At 32.7% G+C, this 24360-nt stretch overlaps 1 protein-coding gene across 1 annotated transcript; it reads right to left on the bottom strand.

The window, feature by feature from the left end:
• Positions 1–11212: 11212 nt before the first annotated feature.
• Positions 11213–23560, bottom strand: LOC134694869 (uncharacterized). Its single transcript, XM_063555971.1, has 3 exons — positions 23495–23560; positions 15626–15961; positions 11213–13290 (listed from the first exon to the last, which is right to left on the bottom strand). Exons 2-3 carry the CDS (start codon positions 15954–15956, stop codon positions 11309–11311), a joined length of 2313 nt encoding a protein of 770 aa, XP_063412041.1. The 5' UTR covers positions 15957–15961; positions 23495–23560; the 3' UTR covers positions 11213–11308.
• Between the last annotated feature and the right edge of the window lie 800 nt (positions 23561–24360).

Here is a 24360-nt window from a genome sequence, read left to right as displayed (position 1 = left end):
TCTCGCTTGTCCTTTTGTCGCATCAAGTATTGGTTCTTTTGGAATATATCAGGTTAATATCGTTGCTGTTTGTTAACGTGATTTGCCTCCCTACTTGATTTAAGATTTGAAGATGGTCTGACCACTGTTGCTATTGATTGATATTTTTCCACTGTCTAGAAATATATAAAAATAAAAACAGTTTGCTTTACGAAATGTCAGTCTATTGAGCTTCAGAGGGGGGATAAGACCTTAATCGGGACTCCAGGATCAGGTGTTTTTAAGCTCGGGATTTCGGGATTGACCCTTTCGGGATCCGGGAATTCCTTTTTTTCGGATTTCGGGACGACGGGATTTACTTTATTTAAATTCGGAACCTCGGGATTTCGTTTAAATAAGTCCGGGATTTCGGGATCAAGACCCCTCCTATCCCCCCTCGCTTCATTATCAATACTTCCAGCTAAAAGTAGTTAACAAACATCTCTTGTATGCACGTGCTTCCTTGACACACAGTCGCACGTGTTGTTTGGGGTTCTTCGTGTAATTGATCTTTTATTTTATCACAGTTATTTTTCCAACCCAGACATGTAATAAACTTTAGTTTTCATTTGATGTTTTCTAATTATCACATCAGTTTCTAGTTTAGTGGAGTGTTATAAACTGGCATTTTACAAACAAAAGGTTAATTGGTTGACGCACAATAGGAAAAATTATCAATTTAAAAAAACGTCTTTATTTAAAACCCATGTATATTTAATAGGCTTTTCCAATTAAAAAAAAAGACAATCATGACATATATATGCATTTAAGTAAAATACAGTTAGATTTTGAACTTTTTTTTACTTACGTTGTGTTTCGATTTCCTCTCAGTCATTGTCAATTATATTAATTCAAGTGTTTAACACTTAAGATACGTATCTCCCGGTCTCTTACTTAAAAAAAATCAGATATGATCTGGACAAGTACTTAATTTGTTTGTGAAGAAGGAAATTTTAATTTAGCATCTCTAAATAGTGACTGAAGCTAATGACAATAAGTAATGTTAGTAAATACAGCAACGACTGTGTACTAAGAACTCAAAATGACCTACAGGTTTGGTCAACATCTTTGCGCTTTAACTTATCAGACTAGAAATACATCATCGAATAAAATAACATCATTTACAAAGGGAAACGATTGCAATACGATTCTTTGGTCTTCCCGAAGATATAAATGCGTACTTATATTGTATTAATCAAATTCAAACATTTACCAATCATACTGATCAGAAAAGTTCTCGTCTTTTTCCAAAAATGTTTATCGGAAGGTACCAATACCTAGTTTGTCAATATTCCGTATCAACTCAACTTCACAAAAAATACAGGATGGCCATGAAGAATAAATTATGCGTACTGATGGTGTTTAAAATCTTAGTAACGTGTTATAGTGTTATATTATTCGTCTTTATTTGTATTACTATTAATGTTTAGTATATTGTTGGTGATATCCATTTCACGTTTCTCTGTACTTCTGCATCCCGTCATTCATTGTGTTGATCGTGTTGTCTTTCCTGTGTGCTTATGTGCTTTGTCCGTGTGTATTTGTATGTTTCTTTGACGTGGCTCTGTATTTAACCTTTCCGTCATTGTGTTATTGCTCTGTTATAATTTTTGTATACCTGTGTGACGTTTACATTCTGGCGTCAAATACGCGATTCTACGTCATAGTTTATATCCATCTAACCATTCGTTCCCAGTACGTAAAATCTTTCAATTATGTACGAGTGGATTAAACATACGTTAATAAAATACAAAAATAAGAAAGCAATGAATGATATTGTTAAATTTGATGTTTGCCTTTATTAGCTTCTTTGTTAATTATTTAATTGTTTTTATCGTCATTAATTAGATTATAATTAGATTAAAACAAAATGAGTTTTGACTTTTTTTATCCATTATGTCTGTTTGTTTTGTTCAGGCATCATTGTCGTTATATTGGAATTTCGTACAAGTGAGAAGTTCAGCGCTATAAAACCAGGTTCAATTCACTCTACATAAGAAAATGCCTTTTCCGTTTTGAATTTTCCACCGAGTCAAGTATTTTTTAGATTTTACTTTTTGGTGATGTTTGCATTGACACAGAAAAGAATTGTTAATAAATTAAGTGATATGATTGCAATTAGAAAACGGCCTTCAACAATGAGCAAAGCCCATACCGCATATAGTCAACAATAAAAGGCCCCGATAAGACAATGTAAAACAATTCAAACGAGAAAACTAACGGCCTTATTAATGTAAAAAAATGAAGTTATAGACAACCGTACATTTTTTAACAATGAGGACATTCATACCAAATGATCGACTGTTAAACAACATGACGTAAAATTATAGTAATAGTCCTGTTAAACCTTATTTCAAAACGTTTCCAAAACTAGAAAACTCGGTTAGATGGGGACAACAGCAATAAAAACCTAGAAGTAAACAAAGACTCACAAATCAAATGACATTAACATCAACAGCTATAAAAAATAATATGAAACAACACGCACTCCACTAAAATCCGGGAGTGGAATCAGGTGCTCCGGAAGAGTAAGCTTTTCCTGCACTGTATACGGCACCAGTCGTGTGTGATATATTTTTGTTCAGTTCGATAATGATGGAAGATAAATATGACCGAGGAATGATATCAGATATGATTTCTGACACACTTTTGTCATAATGACCAAACAGCTCATGATGGCGACCGTCAATTCTTTTGAGTGATGACCTTAATTTGATAGATTCGTATCCCTGTCTTAGCAACTTTTGAGAAAGCAGTATTCCTCGGTCAACAAAATCAACGTACTTTCAACTAGCTCTAGAGTAACGTACCAATTGAGACACATATACTCCATATGCTGGTGCCGCTGGAATTTTGCTACACAGAAATTGAAAGTTGACTATGGGAATAAATGTGAGTATTTAACCTGCCATCAGTAGTCGTTACGAGAGAAAAGGTATAAATATTGAACAGATTTATCTGTTAGAAAATGAAATGATCAGGAGCAATTTTTTACCGATTTTAGAATGCGAAATCAATAGTCGAAAATACAAGAAAATACCCAATAAATCGCACAAAGCATAAGTGAGAAATATTATAACGTAACAATTTGAACCCCATCAAAAACTAAGGTGAACTCAGGTGCTCTTTGTGGGGTTTATTTTACAATTGATGAGGGAATTTCCGTTTTGTGATTTTACTATTTTATTGCTTTATTTGGCACCAATCGTGTGAATCATGTAAGTACAACCCCAGTTATAAGTCTCATACTTGGCACATGTACTACCACTTCGATTTACTGCTTTATCTTGACGTTGTTGGAGTCGATGTACGCAAACAATTCCTACAACCTTTAAGTTATATATGTCAGTTATCATGTTTTTATATCAACTTTAAATGTGCCAGTGTGATTGTATCAAACGCCCTACTTTAAGCAAAGTTTTTTTTTACAAACACCATATTCCAAACTTCATTTTTTTATGAAACGTAAGTCATCAGTGTTAAAAAAAACACACTGACGTATTTCATCATCGTGACAAAGCAGTATATAAAAACCTAAGATTAATAAAGCGTGTTTATGGTTTACCAAAATTAGGCAGTACATACCTGAATATGTCTTTATCAATTTAAAAAAAAAATATTCAAACTCAAAGATACCAGGATTGAAACTTTGTCTCTGAGCCAGACGCGCGTTTCGTCTACAAAAGACACATCAGTTACACTCGTAACCAAAAAATTAAAAAGGTCATATAAAGTACGAGGTTGAACATGTTGCAGAGCATTTGGGACCAAACAATTAACAAAATTTTACATATTCTAAGTAATAATTGATGTTTGTTAAATATGTCTATATCATAATCTAAAATTTATAGCACAATTATTGAACATTTGAGAGTTTTAACCGGAACATGCAGCACCTACGATAAACGTTGTCAGATGTCGTTATTTTCTTAGCACAACTCCAAGCAATTACCTTGTATTTTATAGACACTTTATTTATTTTTTTGAAATCAAACCAATGTTGAAGCACTCAATAGAAATTACACTCTACCTGTTGCATATGATATGATATTCAATTACCAGCTTTAGGAAGTTCACTTATCTGCTTCGAAATAAAAGTCTTTTTAAAAGACTCATAAACAAGTGGTTAATATATAAGAACGGAACGTAACGACCAGAAAAGAATACAATTAAGTTAACATATCCTTGAAATAATCAAAAAGTAAAATCACAAAATTACCGTTCTTCGAGGAAAACTCAATAAAACTATTGATAATCAAAGCAAATGAAAAGAATGCATTACAAAAATAAAGCATCTGATGTTAAATGATCATTATCTCGACATTTATTGTGTTGTGAAAGTATTACAATATATACAATTTCAAAAAGGCGGATTCTTGTAACATTGCTTGCTTCTAAAATGAGGAAATATATGATAAATATTTTATCTGAAACAAAAAAGAAACTCGCAAAACTATCTCAGTGCTGCATCATTTGATCCTTGAAAAACCGTTAAATTTGAAATACTTCCTTGTATAATAACTAAACCCTTAATTCATAAATATGGAACTTATGTTATAGGTCGAATATCACAACGGGAAAAGATACTTTTGTTATGTCCCTCAAACATATTCCTAGTTGTTCAGACAATACTTGTTCATGTTAAATGAACATTTAATCATCTCGGCTACGCTTCATGGTTTAAATAATAATAAGTATTGTCTAACCCATACTTAAACCAAATTATTATAAATTTTCATGAGAGGAGATGAAAATGCAAATTTGCTTGAAGGGAAACAATGATTTCAATAAATGCAGCAGTAAAACTATTTTTTTTAATAGGATTCATTGCAACTATAATGATATGCGTTTTGTTTATTTTTGTATATATATGAAAGTAAATCTGTCTTATGTAACGTCATGTATCAAAGAGGTGACCATCAAATTGTGGCATTTTGAAAACAGATATTTGCGATGGTTCAGTTTAAACAATTAACTGTTTCTTCATTGCTTATTTTGAAAAGTAATCAATAACACATCTTCATGTACACCTGATGTAGATATTCTATAAGATATGCCCAGGCTGATATAAATAAAACTACTTAATTCAGATTTGTGTCGAACGGATGGATTGTTTTTTTATGCATGTCCTCCGATAAATTTGAACTACGATTGGTTTCTGAACTTCAGGGAAGTGTGTGAGCTTTTAAGTTTGCTATTTGATTAGGGACTTTCCTTAATTCCACTGAGTTCAGTATTTTTTGTGATTTTACATTTTTTATACATATCAACCCATGTCCTAATTTGAATTTGTTAATTAAGTTTAAATTGAGACACTATTATAGCATGATCAACACGACAGGTGCCACATATGATGCAGGATCTGCTTACCCATCCGGAGCACATGATAACACCCATAGTTTGTGGTAGGGTTTGTGTTGTTTTATTCTTTAGTTTTCTATGTTGTGTCATGTATACTATTGTTTGCCTGTTTGTCTTTTTCATTTTTAGCCATAGCGTTGTAAGTTTATTTTCGATTTGTGAGTTTGACTGTCCCTCTGGTATCTGTCGTCCCTCTTCTGAAACCTGACATGGAAATATGACATCATTGTTGCTTACATTTCTGTTGAACTTATTCCGATAGTGTTATCAACTTACGATAATAGTTCTCACAGCATCTGCTTTCTTGTGTTTTTTTTCTCTCACACGAAGACAATTTTAATAAATCAACATTATGATTATTACCTGATTGACCTTTAATCAACATATTACACTTTGTGTTTTTCTATAATAACGTTTTTATTTCACATGCTGTGAACAATTACTTCACTGGCATAGCAATCCCAGTGAAGGTCCCAGCATTTCAATAGTTCAATAGTTTAAAGGAGTTCGCTTCTCATTTTCAAATTAATTAACCATTCAAAACACTAGTTTATATTAATACGGGTTTAATAAAAGGAATCCAAAGAGCAACAATATGTTCTCTTTTGACTTTATATAGCTATATCATTGAAATTTAAAGTCCTAAAAAACTATTAAAAAAGTAATTAAAATTTTAAAAGACTTTAACAGACAGCTTATCATTATACATGTAAAAGAATTATAAAAAGAAAAAATTGGGGTCACCGGGCAAAATTTGTTAATGCATTCAAATGGATAAAACCAGAGGATTCCAAAATATCCGACCAAATTGCAAAACATGACAAACAAGCTTCCTTAAGAAATCTGCAGGTAGATAAATTGAATATAGTTAGGTTTTCGTCAAAATACTAATATAACATTGAAAATAACAAGATTGTTTTGTGCATCTCCGAATGTGATTGCTGTTTATAATTTTCAATGAACTTGATAAGTTTCTATATGCATAGCTACCTTACCGAAAGTCAACGATTCCATTTTGAAAATACTCTCTCCATTTAAGCAAATGATTTAATTCTGAAACTTTAAATCGGGGTTGTAAATTTTACTGGTATTTAGTTATTCCCTCAAATTATTTGCCCCAGATAGCAAATTTTATATACAAATATATAACATTACCCAGAGGGTTAGTATATATCGATATGAATCATTGCCATTATTTGAACTTAACTTATAAAAGAGAAGATGTGGTCTGATTGCCAATGAGACAACTATCCACAAAAGACTAAAATGACCCCACTATTAACAGTTATAGGTCACCGTACGGCCTTCAACAATGAGCAAAGCCCATACCGCATATAGTCAGCTATAAAAGGCCCCGATAAGACAATGTAAAAAAATTTAAGCGAGAAAACTAACGGCCTTATTTATATAAAAAAAGAACGAAAAACAAATATGTAACACATAAACAAACGACAACCACTGAATTATAGGCTCCTGAATTAGTTAGGAATATGACAGTTGTTATCCAATCGTTTTATGTGTTTGAGCTTTTCATTTGGCCATTAGAATAGGGACTTTCCGTTTTAATTTTCCTCAGAGTTCTGTTTCTTTGTGAATTTAAATTTTGAGTCGGGCTTCCCAAACAATATCTGATAGTACAAGCTAATAAATATCTATATTGCTGGCGTTTTTGAATGTAAGCACTTTTTTCACAAACATAAATTATATAACAAAAATATTTTCTAAACTTTTGACCTAAAAAAAAATATAAGTCTCACACTTAGATAATGAAAAAAGTTACAGGAACACTCGCTGCGCTCATGTTTAGCATTCCCATAAGTGAAATCAAATTGGAACCATTCTAGATATTACAAGAGAGGAAAAATATAAGCTAGGGCTACTTGATGAGGATAGCCCTAGGTCTCATGATCATAACCGAAACAAATCCTTTAATATTTTAAACACAGACCAAATCTGGATTTCAATTAAAAAAATACACACACACATTGATTATCATGCAGGGGCGAATTTCCTAACACAATATGAAAATAAAAGCTGAATACAATGTATTCCGTAACAAGGAGTAGAGCTATGATACACTGAGTATGCACATTGAAAATAGAATTAATCACGAAGGATTTTAATAAGATATACTGGATTGGTTCTTGACCCGATTGATTTTAAAAGGTTTTTTTTTTTATTTGATCTTTTGTTTTCTCATAGTTGTTACTTAGCTGAAAACTGACATAAACTTTTTTTCGTGTTTTGTATTAATCAAACAAGATGCCAAAATCCATTGTAGGTACCTGTGATAAACTAAAGGTGTCTGCCAGACCACCTTTTAGCTATTTTGGGAGATGCTAACCCTTCCGGAACACTTGAGATCACACCCAGCTTTTGGTGTTGTTCGTGTTACTTATTCTTTATTTTACAATTTTGTATTTTGTGTATTGTTTGTCAGGTTATATTTTTCTTTTTAGCCATGGTTTTAAGTCAGTATATTTTCGATTTATTAGTTGGAACGTTCCCTAGTAACTTTAGCCCCTCTTGTTTTAGCCATTATCGACACACACAAGTGCACATTTCGAAATGTCTTCGTTACCTGTCACACTATGAGTAAGCAGATCCTGCTCCACATGTGATACCTGTCGTGTTGCTCAATATTATTACAAACCATATATATAATAAATTTTCTATTTCTATAGTAAATATTCTATTTCGGTAGTTCGTATTCGTACAAAAGGGAATGGGATTGAAGTTATGACATAAAGAACATATCTGATATCATCTGTGAAACTGATATTGCATAACAGTCAACCTACTGGCGATGTCGTCCAAAAAACTAACAAAGATATGATTTCGACTTCACCATTTGGAACTCTTGGTTTCATAGCTTCCTTGTGAGCCGCAACCCTCTATCATGGAAATCATGCATGATAGGAAATACATGCTCGGGGATTTCGTATCAATTAAGAGATATGTAATTCGTATGCAGTCGCTGGTTGAAATGTTGATTAAGAGTAATGGAAAGTTCACAATTGGGAAGTTGAAATCTTTGTCCTCTATATAGGTTATATCATTAAAGTGACCAAGTTTGATTACTTTAATGATATAACCTATATAGAGGAAAGTGCTGTTAAAGGATATTGCTAACTTCTGTTTATTTCATTCCTTAGAAGTTCCTGTACGATTCAGCTTCAAAAGAATAATGGAACTAAAACTCGAGTATTAAAGTTATCGACCACCAGCGCTAATGGTTCTGTTTTCTGTCCCATTTACAAGTTTCTAGACTCGACATTAGGTAACAATCTTTCTGTCACCAATCCCAATTATTATTGATTATGCAGTCAACCCTTGGAATACTCGTTTTGTAACCTAACCCAAAGTATCATGATTATGTCATCAACCTAATTAAGAATGCTTCAGTCCTCGACATATACTAATAATATTCCTGACCTCAATCCCAATAACCTATGTTCCTCTTTTTGACACCTTCATAAATTGATTGATCCATACGATGTGTCTTTGTCTAACCTAACTATTGACATGATTTACACGTCTTAGATTGTGGTTTACCATTCACGTCGTCTGGTGTTTTAAGTATATACACAATGTATTCCCAAATTTGAATGTTTTTCTGAGTGTTAATTCCCATTATTATACGACGTGTCTCGGTGTTTGTTAATCCAGCGTTTATACCTTAGCCGTATTTGGCACAACTTTTTGTAATTTTGGATCCTCAATGCTCTTCAACTTTGTATTTGTTTGGTTTATAACTATTTCGATATGAGCGTCACTGATGAGTCTTATGTAGACGAAACGCGCGTCTCGCGTACTAAATTATAATCCTGGTACCTTTGATAACTAATTATGCCTTTAGTTACGAAGTTGTATTTGTAATTCTGATAGGATATTGTTTTGTGTCTTATCGTCTGTAGTTGTGATTCTATTTCTTATTTTTTATTCTTATGTTAAAATAAAGATACTCAATCACCCAGATCATGTGTATGATTTTAGTTTAAAGCAACTTTGTGCACAAGATCTATTTGTTTTAAACTGTATGATTGTGTAAGAAAGACCGACATATATAGTTGGTTGTGCTCTTATCGTACTTACACAATACTATATTGATATTCTTGTAATTGTTATAAAATATATCAAATAACATAATTAGAAACCTAAACTTGAATATTATCCCATTTAAGAAATTACCTGTGGCGTTGATGCATTCGTGAGACAGACACACACAATTCGTAATTCTATTAAGCTGTTTTTGTGTACTGTCCTAGATTAATTTTATTTATTCGTCGTTATTCTGTGATGAGCATGTATAAATGTACTATAATATTATTTTTTAAGTTATTTCCCTGTCTTGGATGTTCTAATATTTTTTTTGCTGTATCACCGTGATGTAATGTTGTCATTTTAACGGTATATTTAACATTTCCATAAAGCGCAGGGGTTTGGCTAGCCATTAACCCATGTTCAATCCGACATGTTATCTTAAAATGGCCTGCTCCAAGTCAGAAATATGGCAATTAATATCTAATTAATTGTTTCTATGAATGTTTCACTGTTGTTGGGGTTGGTTTTTTTCTTGCACTTCAGTGTGTCTGTTGTATCGTTGTTTTCCTCTTATAAAATTGAGAATGGAAATGGGGAATGTGTCAAAGAGACAAACACCCGACCAAAGAACAGAAAACATCAGATGGTCACCAATAGGTCTTCAATGCAGCGGGAAACTCCCGCACCCGGAGTCGTCCTTCAGCTGGCCCCTAAACAAATATATATATATACTAGTTCAGTGAGAATATAGTTGATGTGTTTCCCTCGGTTTAAGTTTATAACCTGGATTTGTTTTCTCTCAATTGATTTATAACGGTTTGAACAGCAGTATACTTCTGTTGCCTCTATTTGACCCCAATCTCAAATGTTTCTATCCTCCATTCCAATTACTTGTATATCTGTCAAAAATATTAATTAGTTGTGTTTATATCATCAACCCAAATTAACGACTTTTCTGTCATCGACCTCTAAATACAAATGAATCTGTCTTAAACCCTCATTCTCAATGTTTGAATTCTCAACCCCATTTTTTTTCATCTTTGATCAAAATCAATATAAATTCTGTTGAAGACCTCGATTACCAACGTGTTTGTCGTAGAACACATTTACCAATGTCTCTGTCTTCAATAACATGTAATAGGAATGGTCTTCGACTTCAATTTCAAATGTCTCTGTCCTAGATCCCAATCATTAATGTTTTCAGGCACAAATGATTCTGTCCTCTTCCCTAAATACTAATGTTTTCTACTTCATCCTGGGACAACACTATTTTTTTTGTCTTCCCTCCTAATTATAATGTGTGATAGTAAACAGTCGACACCCTTAATTATGTATATCAATAATATAAAGCCGGGTGTCTAAATAAGTTAATTAAGGGATGTTGAAACTATTATTCTCCTAACAGGAATAATCCGGAAATATATATATAACAAAATAATTTTAGTATCCTTTAAGGTCAATTTTGAATCAACGAGTTCTACTCTAAGTTTCTCAATGATTTGTGAATTTATCAACGAAGTTTTAACACCGGAATGAAGTCGTGTCTTCATATAATTGATATCAAGACCTATATTACCAACGTGTTTGTCGTCGAACACATTTACCAATATCTCAGTCTTCAATCCCGTGTAATATGAATTGTCTTCGACTTCAATTTCAAATGTCTCAGTACTAGACCCCAATCATTAATAGTTTTCAGGCATAAATGGTTCTGTTCTAATCTTTCATTAGAATAAGTTATATGTGAGGAACACTCTGGACATAAAAAGGCCCATTAAACTAAACAAAACTCTGTTAAATTTTATTATGCAAGTTAAGATAACACAGATATAGAGTATCTTGATCTGCTAATATAATATAACATAGTTTCCATTTGCTGTTGATGCTATAAGTTTAGGTCAAAAAGTTTTGATCTTCTTGTGTCTGCTGACGGACATACATGGTGGTCACTTTGCAAAGCTTCATCATAACACTGATAGGCCATGTCTTTATCCCCTGATATTTCGCAACATACTCCAAGAATTGTTAATGCATTGGATTCTGTATTTAATGACCTACATGATTTATCTTTCACTGTTGAATATAAATCACGTAATGCACGTTGTCGATTAGATATATAGCCAAGATGATGATAACATAAAAATCTAAGACAGCGAGACATTATATTTGGTAGTATATTCATATCTCCGAATTCTGTTTCCAGCTGTAGTTCTTCTGGTATTAATGATGAGTGCTGACAATAATGGACATGTTGTGCAGTTGCTATTGTCAGCCTTTCATTTAATGTCATTGAAGCATGTACATTTTGTCTGTAAATAATTTTCTGTTTAAACATGTCATTGTTGACGTCAGAGTCTATAAACAGCATATGTGGTGACCATTTTGATAGAACATAATCCGTTATTTCGAGTGTTGCATTGTACTGTCTTGTAACATAATAAAGCGACGCATATAATAACCAACCCGACACTGCATCTATCTTGATAATGTGTTTGAAATTTGTATGATAACATTTGCGTTTGTTATTATCCATTGTATTTGGTGGCGGTAGTCGTTGTGCTATTTCATGACTGATAGTATTATTAAAAAATTTACAAACATCATTTATAAACGTAGATGATTCAGACTTTAGTAAAGATTTACAACATAAACCAGCTTTATAGCAATTTGAAATGGCACTTGTTATCGTATCTGTCATGTAAGTCTTATTTCTAAAAAGTAGAAAGTCTAGCAGAACGAACGATGATTCACTAAGTGTACCTAACGAACAGAGATTGTCTGGCCGAAATAAATTATGTAGCAATCCATCAATTCCTCCATATTTTACACTCTCAAGTACATGTAGTAGTATATTATTGTTAATCTGATTGATCTTTCCTAGAAACATATTGTGTTCAGGTATGAAATAGTTCGGACAGCAACATGCTTTTACCCATGAGATTAATTTATCAAGACAAAGAGAAAAGCAAAAATACAATTTAGATAATTGAAATATGTCAATATCTACTTCCTCCGAAACCCAGAATAAAGCTGTCTTAAGAAAATAAGAACATAATAGATCTTTAGCATCATTGTTTGTGTTAACTATTCGCTTTAATGATAATTTGAGTAGACCGTAACATAAGAGTTGAGTAAAATCAAACGAATGTACAAGTATTTTTTCTGCCACAGAGAAAGACAATCTCCATAGATTATTTCTCATTTGTACAGTTTTTGGTCCTATAGGTACTAATAAACATCCGTAATTTAGGATCCTCTCTATCACAAAATTAGGGGGCCATTGCAATCGATGACGGGATGCCCATGCAATTGCGTTGTCCGGTAGATATGTACTATGTAGACATAATACTACATCAATTGTCTGTTTTTGATCTGTTATGCATGGACCGTGTATAACTCCCTTCAAATTAGGGAACCGTTCCGTATATAAGTTATGAAATCTATCTATTTCTATATAGCATTTACACGTATATGTACGTGGTGGACAATCTAAACATATTAAATTTATTGAATTCTCATTAAGTCTTGCTACCATTCGGAGTCTAGTAAATCCAGGAAAATCAGTATCTGTCTCCATAACATATGTGTCATTTTGTATAGGTTGTCTGATGCTCTTGTCATTCGGTATAACGTCTGCTTTATGGTACACGTGCATAATATCCATGTCACTACCTGGTAAATCAAGCCCTTCTGACAAACTTCCACTTGATATTTGTTGTGCATCAGTCATACAGGCATTGACTATCATATCTTGTATGATAAAAAGTCGTTGTCTTGTTCGTATTTCTATTTCAGTACCTACTGTTTTTACTAGGTGTTCATACAAGTTTTGTTCTCTCTGGTGATTTTCGAACCAATGCAAGTGACCTATAAAAGATATATGTGTTAACATATCTTTCATAAAATTGTATGATGAAAGTACTTATAAAAATATCTCCTCTAGTTTTTTCCTAACAATAGCTCTGATCATAGCTTCTATGCTGACTGTTCTGAAGACGCGATGGACGTATTAAGTTGTATATGTAAAACCAGGTATGAAGATTGACAACCAACGAAAGAATACTATCACATATACTATTTCGTCCTTTTAATTGTGGGGTCGTTGTTCTAGTATTACAAACTATAAAATTGACTGTCATTAAATGTTAATTGTTGAAATGAAGTAGCATTGCTTGATTTCTTTTTTGAAAATATAGTATTTTTCAACTGTTGAATGATTCAAAAAGAGGGACGAAAGATACCAGAGAGACAGTCAAACTAAAAATAAACTGACAACACCATTGCTAAAAAATAAAAAGACATACAGACAAAGAATATTTCACAAGAGACAACATAGAAAACTAAATACTTAGCAACACGAACACGAAATTAGAGAAGGTTTTACAATGCCTTATACTGATCATGCTGATTTTACTTCAAAGAAATTATTTATTTGTCTATTTTGTTCTTCGCGTTCACATTCTTTCGATTCTAAATATATTTGATGTATTACAAATCTACATTATCGCGAATATCTTTGTGGTATTTTCTTTTCATGGTGTCGCCTGATTGTCATTTGCCCTTCTTAGTAATGGTGTTGTCTATTTGTCTATGTCTTATAGTCTTCGATTTCATTCCTGAAATTGTTTTCCTTGTACAAAGATACATGTATATGGTATTAGTAACGATAAGACAACTCTCAATTCAGAGTAGGAGCATTAAGGTGGTACCTAACACTACAGGGAGATAACTCTTTAAAATCAGCTAAACGTTTTAATTACGTTGTGTTGTTAAGGGAATATTAAGCTTCTCAATGATCAAAATAAGTCTTTTTCAAACTGCTATATAACCAGTGTAATTTTTCTGATAAAACGGTTGGTTCAAAATTTTTGAAATTTTTATATTTTTGTCAAAGGATCAAAGTAAATACTTTGACAAAATTTTATGACAATTAAACAAGCCAAATTAATTTTAACTAAAGTGTTGGGTACCACCTTAAGGCACGGTTTTGCCCCAAGAAAATTTGATGTTTTACAAAAACATAGGGTCAAGAAATATTAATGAAAAACATGATTTTTTTCTTATCTGATAACGTCAGAATTACGTCACTATATATACAGGTTTCACAAAAACGCTAACAAATAAAAAAAACTTATACAGTTTTTTATGGGTTTTTTTCTTTTTCTGGAAACATCATGCGCAGACGAGATACAACAAAATAGTTTAAGAGAAGTCTTATTATTAGCTATTGACAAATTATCACAAAATATAAAATTGTTTCTTGGTACGCAAATCAGTCCCAATCTAAAACATACTTGATGAAATTTGAAACGCGCGTCTGGCGTCATTATAAAACATTAATCCTCTGGTATCTATGATGAGTTTATTTGCAACCACTGGGTCGATGCCACTGCTGGTGGAGATTTAATTTCCCGAGGGTATCACAAGCCCAGTAGTCAGCAAATAAAAGTTTAGTCCTGATATATATGATGAATTTTTTTTTAAGAAATTCATGGAAGTTCAAGATTTTTTTTTGAATATGCAAACTCAGTAATGATTGTTGCCATGGTATCTCATAAAAATTGAAATTTGGTTTTATTTTTTTTGGATACCTTGTACCTTGTACCTTAGTCTAGTATTGATTAATTGAAAAATATGTACGATAAATTTTTAATTTGCAGTTATATTTTGGGGCAATAAGGGCCTCATTATTATTGGCATTATTTGGGAAATATCAAAACGGAAATTTCAGAAATTTGTGAAAAATTTGAGATATGCAATTAGCAGTTATTAAGATCAGATATTGCATAGAAACAAATTCTGAACATAAAATTGTTTATTGATAAATAAAACAGGTGCATATACTGAAAACAATAATGTGCGAAAATGGAGTATTTGATAAGATGTGGTATGGGTGCAAATGAGACAACTCTCCATCCAAGTCACAATTTGTAAAAGTAAACCCTTTTGGGTCAAAAAGACCGTCTTAAACCAAGAGCTTTTGCTCACATCAAACAGAAAGCTTTACAATGCCCCACAATGACTAGTGAAAATCATTCAAAAAAGAAAACCAATGGTCTAATGTTTAAAAAAACAAAAAAAAAAACAGAAACATTTATGAACCAAATCAACAAACGAAAACTACTGAACCGCAGATTCAAAACTTGTTTTTTAATTTGTTTTACATCATCAAATAGTTGACCCGGACACCTGAGAGAATTACCTTTATTTTTATCTGTGCAGTTCTCCAAGTATTCCAGATATTCCTTGGACGATTTGTCGGGAAACCTAAGGTTTAATATCCACTGTTCTCTTGTTTTCCGTCTTTCTAAACAAGCTTTAAACTCTCGTTCAAACTGTCTGATTGTTAGTCCAAAAACGTCATTCCGGATAATCACTCCTCCATCGAAAGATTGGTAAAGTGATGGTGTATATTTACGCTGTCCACGATACGTAAAACGTTTTACACCATATATTTCCCAGTACGTGGTTTTCGTCATAGCAATATGATTGTCATCATCAGAACGATCTTGGTGTCTGGAGGTTCTGTCCATAATGTCTGGAAGAAAGATACGATGAAATAGGTTCAATAATTAATTCAATATTTGTATGCATGAATTAAAAAAAAATAATATTAATGTTCATTCTTAAAAAAAAATATACCGATTATCAGATGCTGTTTACTGTGGATTCATTTACTTTCGTTGGTATCAATTTTCGGGGATTGAGAAAAATGCATTTTCGTGGACATGTTTTGCCAATCCCTGCATATTTATAAGCATACAGAAAATTATGCAATTCGTTGAACACTTAAATTCGTGGTTAACCTGTACCCCCGAATTCGACAAAAATTTGTATCCAACGAATATGAATTCATCCTCAATCATTTGATACAAATTTTCCTTGATTTCTTTGGCACAAATGAATCACGAATTAAAATGTTCAACGAATCATACAAGTGGTACCTGGGCATACAGACAGTGCCGTATTTAGCGAGGCCTTTTCGGCTTTTGATCTTCAGTGCTGTACAACTTTGTGCTTTTTTCACTTTCGGTCTTTTGTGTCTGGGCGTCACTGGTGAGTCTTGTGTGGACAGGGCGCGTTTTTGGCGTATTGAATTTCGAACCTGATGCTTTTTGTTGTCTATTGGTCATGCTTTTCTTTGTCTAATGTTTTCTCCTTTTTATTTGTATTGTGGTCCTGTAGTGTTATGTTGTCATTTCAATGTTATATTTAACTTTGCCGTTGGAGTGCGAGGTTTGGCATGCCATAGGGCCAGGTTCGGCCCACCACTTTTGTTCCCCTTTGAAAGTGTCCAGTACCAATTCAGGAAGATGGTCATTGTTATAGTGTTGTTCGTTTCTGTGTGTGTTGCATTTTAGCGTAGAGTCGTTTGTGTTTTCTCTTATTTTTGAGGTATTGAGATAAGACGTGGCACGGTACTTGTCTATCCCAAATTCATGTATTTGGTTTTGATGTTATATTTGTTATTCTCGTGGTGTTTTGTTTGTTACTTGGTCCGTTTCTGTGTGTGTTGCGTTTCGGTGTTGTGTCGTTGTTCTCCTCTTATATTTAATGCGTTTCCCTCGGTTTTAGATTGTTACCCCGATTTTGTTTTTTGTCCATGGATTTATGAGTTTTGAACAGCGGTATACTACTGTTGCCTTTTTTGGATTGTATACAGACTTTGAGAAAAACCATGAAAACAATATCCACGAAAATGCCTCAATCCACGAAAAGTCATACCAACGAAAATAAATCAATCCATAGTAGTTATTTTAAAATATGTTGTTGAGTATAAAAAGCTACAAACACCTCTACATGACTAAATATATACAATTCCAAATAAAAAAAAAAAAATCTGATCTGATTAATTTACCAACAGCGTATTATTGATGTGTTTCTGAAATTAATTTGTCAACGCCACAACTGAGGAACGTGTCGTCTTCGAGGGTTTCAGTAGCAAAGTGTACAGCAGTTAGTACAAAACATTGATATTAGTTTTCTCATTTGAATTGTTTTACATTGTCTTATCGGGGCCTTTTACAGCTGACTATGCGGTATGGGCTTTACTCATTGTTGAAGGCCGTACGGTGACCTATAGTTGTTAATGTTTGTGTCATTTTGGTCTTTTGTGTGCGCTTATATCATCGCTAAATGGATCACAGTACTGTCATGTAAAAGCACAGCATACGAACAAACTGTAAGACTCATTGTTTCGGTCAGTACAGTATATTTGGTCCATCTTCGGGATAATAGGTCAGATCTTCCTTTTAACCACCAAAAAATTGTTGTCAGGGATATATCTCCATCTTGAATGGTGTTCAAATCTATGGGTTCCGCCATCGTTAGCGGCGTTGAAGATGTAATATAGCATTATATTCAATTGTGAGGTTATACGTTAACCTTTCCCCAAGATCTGCCATAGATTTGGGGTAAACAAAAATCTGCCATAGATTTGAGTTGTTTGGCGTTTTTAACTTCACATTTGCCATGGACTAGGAATCTGCCATAGATTTGGAACCCGCCATAGATTTGAGTCCTACAGATATAATTTAATGATAATTCCAATCAACTATAATAATGAAAGTATGGCACTTTAAAAATATATGATATTCCAATCGAATGTATCAATGAATGTATATAACATGTATAAACTCATCATAGATACTATAGAATAAATAAGCCATATTTATTGAAAAACCACCCATTGGAGGATTTAAAAGACATACAGTACAGACTTGCTCCATTAAAAAAAGACAACAGGGACTTCAATTGGTAACGTTGTTAGGAGAAAACAACAACACTATTTTGTCGTAACTCGATTAAAAAAAAGGAAAATCACAAAAATACTGAACCCAGAGGGAAATCTAATTGGAAAGTCCATAATTACATGGCAAATTCAAATGACAAAACACATCATAAACGAATGGACAAGAACTGTCATATTCCTGACTTGTTACAGACATTTTATAATATAGAAAATGATGGAATAAACCTGGTTTTAAAGCGCTAATCTTCTCACTTTGATGAGAATCTCATCGAATTCCGTTATATTTACAATATTTAAAAAGGACCAATCAAAGTTACAAAAAATCACCGACGTAGTCACTTGAACTTTCAAAGGAGCAAGACTTACTGTGTCGATTAAAAGGGACGAATCAAGATTACAAACAATCATCGAGGTAGTCACTTGAACTTTCAAAGGATCAAGACTAACTGTGTCGATTAAAAGGGACGAATCAAAGTTACAAACAATAACCGAGGAAGTCACTTGAACTTTCAAAGAGCAAGACTAACTGTGTCGATTAAAAGGGACGAATCAAAGTTACAAACAATCATTGAGGTAGGCACTTGATATTTCAAAGGAGCAAGACTAACTGTGTCGATTAAAAGGGACGAATCAAAGTTACAAACAATCATCGAGGTAGTCACTTGAACTTTCAAAGGAGCAAGATGAACTGTGTCGACAGTATGAGCGACTCTTATTACTAGTGTTATTTCACTTGAATGGACGGGGGTTTAAAAAGTTCGCTAATTTAAGACCAGTCCATTTATAGACAGGAGTGATTGGATACATTCATCATGTTCATCAACGAACTGTCCAGTTATTCGTCCCATATCATACAATCAGTTCTTTGTATATACGTTTGACGACACTGACAGGTGATTATTATTCAATATTAATCATAACGGCAATCCTCCTTATCACACACATCTTCAAATAGACTGTATATTATGCAAATTATAACATAAGCTCCGCCCGATTAGTTGAAATAACATTGGTAATAATTTACATGCTACAGTGAAACCTGATTAAACCGAACCCTGAATAAACAGGAAACCTGTCTAATCCAAACTTGTTCTGAAGACCAATCATATCACATTTTATGCATTGTGAACCTGATGAAACCGAATACCTCCCAAAACCGAACAAAATCTCAAGTCCCGAAAGGGTTCGGTTTAGTCAAGTTTGACTGTAAATCAAAAAGTAAACATCCTACACTTTCTCACTGGGCCACTGGATATACACTTGTTGTTACAATTTACTACTTGACTTGAGTATAAGTATGAGGAAGCTGACACAAAGATAGAAAAAACTTCCTGATGTCCTGAGTGCTATCTCAGGATATCCAACTTTGTTCGTATCAAAACTAGGATAAACGGTCTTTATTAAAAGCGTTCAACAATTGCATAAATATGATTACAAGGAAATTGAAATATGATTACAAGGAAATTGAAACAAGATTAAAGTAAGTTTTAATTATAAACCTTACTTTCGAGGTCCCTCATGGGGGGTGGGGGGTGGGGGGTGGGGGGTCAAAGTTCTAAAACATCACAATTCCTTTGCAAATATAATGCCCTAATCATTTTTTTTTTTCAAACAAGATCATCAAATAATCTAGATTATTAAAACGTGAAATAATCATGAAATATGTGGTCCAGTTAACAAATAATTACTATAAAAACGTCTTAATAATCTCATATTTAAACAAGAATAAGTCCCGAGCACACAGATTCTCAATCCGCAATATCATTTTCTATGTTCAGTGGACCGTAAAAATCAGAAAAAAATCTAATATGGCATTAAAATTAGTAAGTTTCAAGTTGATTGGACTTTGACTTCATCAAAAACTACCTCGACCAAAACCTTTAACAAAAACTCTAACCTGAAACGGGAGAGACGGACGAACGAACGAACGGACGGACGAACGGACGCAGAGACCAGAAAACATAATGCCCATAAATGGGGCATACAACCTATGAGAAGGCTTACTCTCGTCTTTACATCTAATAATACAATTCCAAATGGTCATATGATCTTTTGCTTAAAAATTTTATGTAGTTTGCACAAAGAAATGAATGAAGCCAGACGTCAGTTAATGCTTGTAGTTGGCAATGTTTTTACATTTAAAGAAAACTATACGATCAAAGACTAGCATATAAAAGATAGCAATTTTTAATAGGAATTTGATTGTGGTAACTAATTACCATAGAGGAAAGAACTAAAACAGTGTTTGTCATCATATTTCAATATATCAACCTATTTGTTTTTTGCATCACCCATCATGCAAATTTTAATTCTTGAAAACTTAAGGTTATTAATTACGAATGGGAAAAAAATGTTTCTTTTCAATTCATGCGCTTACTGGACATCCACCGTAGTAATAAGTATGGTTCGTGTTGTTCTGTCTTTATTATTATTTTATATTTCTTCCTATGTGACGTTTACATTTTATGACGTCAAGCACGCGATGCAATGCATGTGGTTTTAACATTTGATAGATGATTTTTGTGCTTTTTTGTTAAATATTTGTTTGTTTTGAGATTGTGACACATTGATGACTGCTGTTCCACTATTTTTACTGTTATACCTATTATGTCTGTTCTATAGATGATTCGTTTTAAAATATAATGGAAATTGATGCGAGTCATACAAGTGAGAAGTTTGGCGCTATAAAACAAGGTTCAATCCACCATTTTCTACATATTAAAATGCCTGTACCAAGTCAGGAATATGACAATTGTTGTCCATACGTTTGATGAGTTTTATCATTTGATAAGGGAATTTCCGTTTTGAATTTTCTTCGGAGATCAGTATTTGTGATTTTACTAAAAACAAAAAAAATCAATGTGATGTAAACTGTTTGCTTCCGGGGTCAAGGTTAAACACCGGATGTTTATATATTTCTTTTCACTTTTCCATGGATTATTGAGTGAAACTAAAGAGAAATCGAAAAAAAAAGCCAGATAGAAGGAGGTTTAACTTAGTATTCTGAGAAAATATTGTTTTTATGGTATTGATATTTACCCATCATTCCCATGGGTTATTGAGATAAATTAAAGGGAAATTAGATCGACAAAAAAAAACTAATAGAAGAATGTTCAACGTATTCTTCTGAGAAAATATTGTTTTGTTGGAATTTAAATTTACCCATGATAAGTGCAAATGAAGTGTTTAACGCTGAAATACATGTATCTAAAGGAAATCGGAACTCTATCGGAGTGATCTTACTTAGAAATCTAACTCAGAATCTATTTTTACATGTAAAATGCAATTAGGAATTGTTGTATATGTGTATACAAATCATCTGCAAAGTTAACTCATTTGTAGTTATATCACACTTTTTTTTTGTCATATTCACGTGATTGGGTTGCACCCATCATTCCCATGGGTTATTGAGATAAATTAAAGGGAAATTAGATCGACAAAAAAAAACTAATAGAAGAATGTTCAACGTAATCTTCTGAGAAAATATTGTTTTGTTGGAATTTAAATTTACCCATGATAAGTGCAAATGAAGTGTTTAACGCTGAAATACATGTATCTAAAGGAAATCGGAACTCTATCGGAGTGATCTTACTTAGAAATCTAACTCAGAGTCTATTTTTACATGTAAAATGCAATTAGGAATTGTTGTATATGTGTATACAAATCATCTGCAAATGAGTTAACTCATTTGCAGTTATATCACACTTTTTTATCATATTCACGTGATTGGGTTGCATTCTTTCTTTACCCATTATATTTCCTCTTTTATTAAAGTATGTAAAAATTGGCCCTAATATACACATCATAAGTGTTCAATACTGAAATACATGTCTTTAAAAGGATATCGAAACTCCATCTTCGTGATCTTACTTAGAAATCTAACTCTGCTTTTTATATGTCAAATGCATTAAAGAATTTTTGAACATGTGTATACCTACAAATTATCTGCAAATTTTCCTCAATTGCAGTTATTTACAGCTTCTTATTATATTCACGTGATTGAATTGCATTCTTTACCCAAAATTTATGAAAAGCCTTCAGTTTAATGTACACGAAAGTCTGTAAGAGAATATTATGTTAACAAATAGCTTGTCTGATTAATCGTGTTAATTGACCGTATTTTTAAATTGTAATATATGTAAATTTGATAGGACAAAAGAATCGGAACGTAAGTAAACAAATTGCAATAAGTTCGACGAAACATCTAAACCCTATTTTTGACATTTTTACTCTTTGAGTATGTTTGTTTTGTTCATACATCGTTGACAATGTAATGGAATTTGATGCGACTGTCATACAAGTGAGAGGTTTAGCTAGCTATAAAACCAGGTTCAATCCACCATTTTCTACTTTAGAAAATGCCTGTACCACGTCAGGAATATGACAGTTTTTATCCATTCGTTTGATGTGTTTGGACTTTTGATTTTGCCTTTTGATTTTGGATTTTCCTTTTGAATTTTCCTCGGAGTTCGGTATTTTTGTGTTTTTACTTTTTTCTAAATCTAAATAAAACATAGGACTGTAATATTTTTCTATCTATGAAGAAATAACATAAAAAAAATTGATGCACACTAAATAACGCGCGTAGCGGATTATTTAACAGTGTGCACCATATTTTTTATGTTATTTCGAATAGACAGAAAAAAATATTACAGTCATTTCTTATAATTTAATTCTAAATCCGATTTTAAACCGTAGAAAACCATGAAAAAACGTTGATGACGTCACGGTCACATGACTAAATTATGTATATGGGCTCATAACAAAATAACGTCAGCCAATCAGAAGACGCGTTACATCATAAATCAAATAATATATCAAGAAAAATGTATGTATCACGGTCGATATATCATATATTTCAGTCGCTTTCCCATATATCATAAAAAAAATGTCGAAGTAAGGGACTACAAAAAAAAATCAGAATAAAAATCCGTTACGATTGTAAAATTCTTGCTGTTGGAAAAAATGACATTGTTGGTAATAATACAGTATGATAGAAAATTACCTACCATATATGTCTAATCAAAAATAATAATAATACATTATATTTGAAACGTCTAACCTCTACACATGGTCTTTTTCAAAAGCTACATGTAAATGCAATTAGCCATAGCAAACAGTATACCCTATGTTAATAATAAAAAAAAAAAGACATGATAGATATCAAAATAATTTAAATTTGCTTTTAAATTTTTTTTTTAATTCAAGCGTTACTGATGATTTTTTTTTGGTAAAAACGCGCGTCTGGCACAATTACAAAATTTCAATTCTGGCATCTATAATGAGTTTATTTACTGTAATAACTAACCATTACCTTACCTTCAATGGACAGATACTAACAGCTTAGCGTCTGCTCACCACACAACATTGATGATTATACACTTCACTTTCAGGAAGATGAAAACGATAAAAAAAATCTTGATGAAATCAATAATAAATGTTCGGGGAAATGTTTCATTATTTATTTATTCAACAAAGAGATGGACCGATATCAACCATTAGTGTTTGATTGTAGTGTACAGCAAATTGAATAAAAAAGCGAATTGCTACTAATTGGCAACTTTTAAAATATTTTGGATATACTCGATTTTTGTTTGGGGACTGGTTTGATGAATCGTTTTGTAACGGTTTTTGCTTTTGATAAGGTTATTCATCACAAATATTACTGGATAATTGACCGAATAAGCAGGTTTACTACAGATAACGTGTAAAAGCAAAATATTTGTCTTCAGTCAAATCAAGCTTTTTATGGAAAATGCATTAGTGTTCAATTACACACATGTTCTAAAAGCTTTTTTTAGGGGGGAGATGTCTGATTGCGAAAAAAAAAAATCACTACCAGAAACCACGTGGCATACATATTCCAAACACGACAAACAATAAATTACAGCTCGGCACAGAAGTCAGCATTTGTCGGGGTTAAACATGTTTGCTTGCTCAACCCCCCCCCCCCCCTTTTAACCTAGAACTGTGGTGCATCTGTTACCGGAGATCCTCTTCTAGTGTGTTACATATTTTAACAATGCATAATATAAGACGAGTAAAATCCCGTAATCTTGAAATTGAGGAAACTTTTTTTTCAATCAATTTAGACAATTGTGTGAAGCTGTCTAATATGTCATTCAATTCATATGCATGGAAAATACACTAATATTTGCAATACCGATATAGCACTTGATTAAATT

Source organism: Mytilus trossulus, chromosome 13 (assembly GCF_036588685.1).
Source record: "Mytilus trossulus isolate FHL-02 chromosome 13, PNRI_Mtr1.1.1.hap1, whole genome shotgun sequence".
In the NCBI taxonomy this organism is placed as follows: Eukaryota; Metazoa; Mollusca; class Bivalvia; order Mytilida; family Mytilidae; genus Mytilus; species Mytilus trossulus.
Note: the sequence above shows the minus strand (reverse complement) of the source record. Positions and strands in the feature narration are given on the sequence as shown.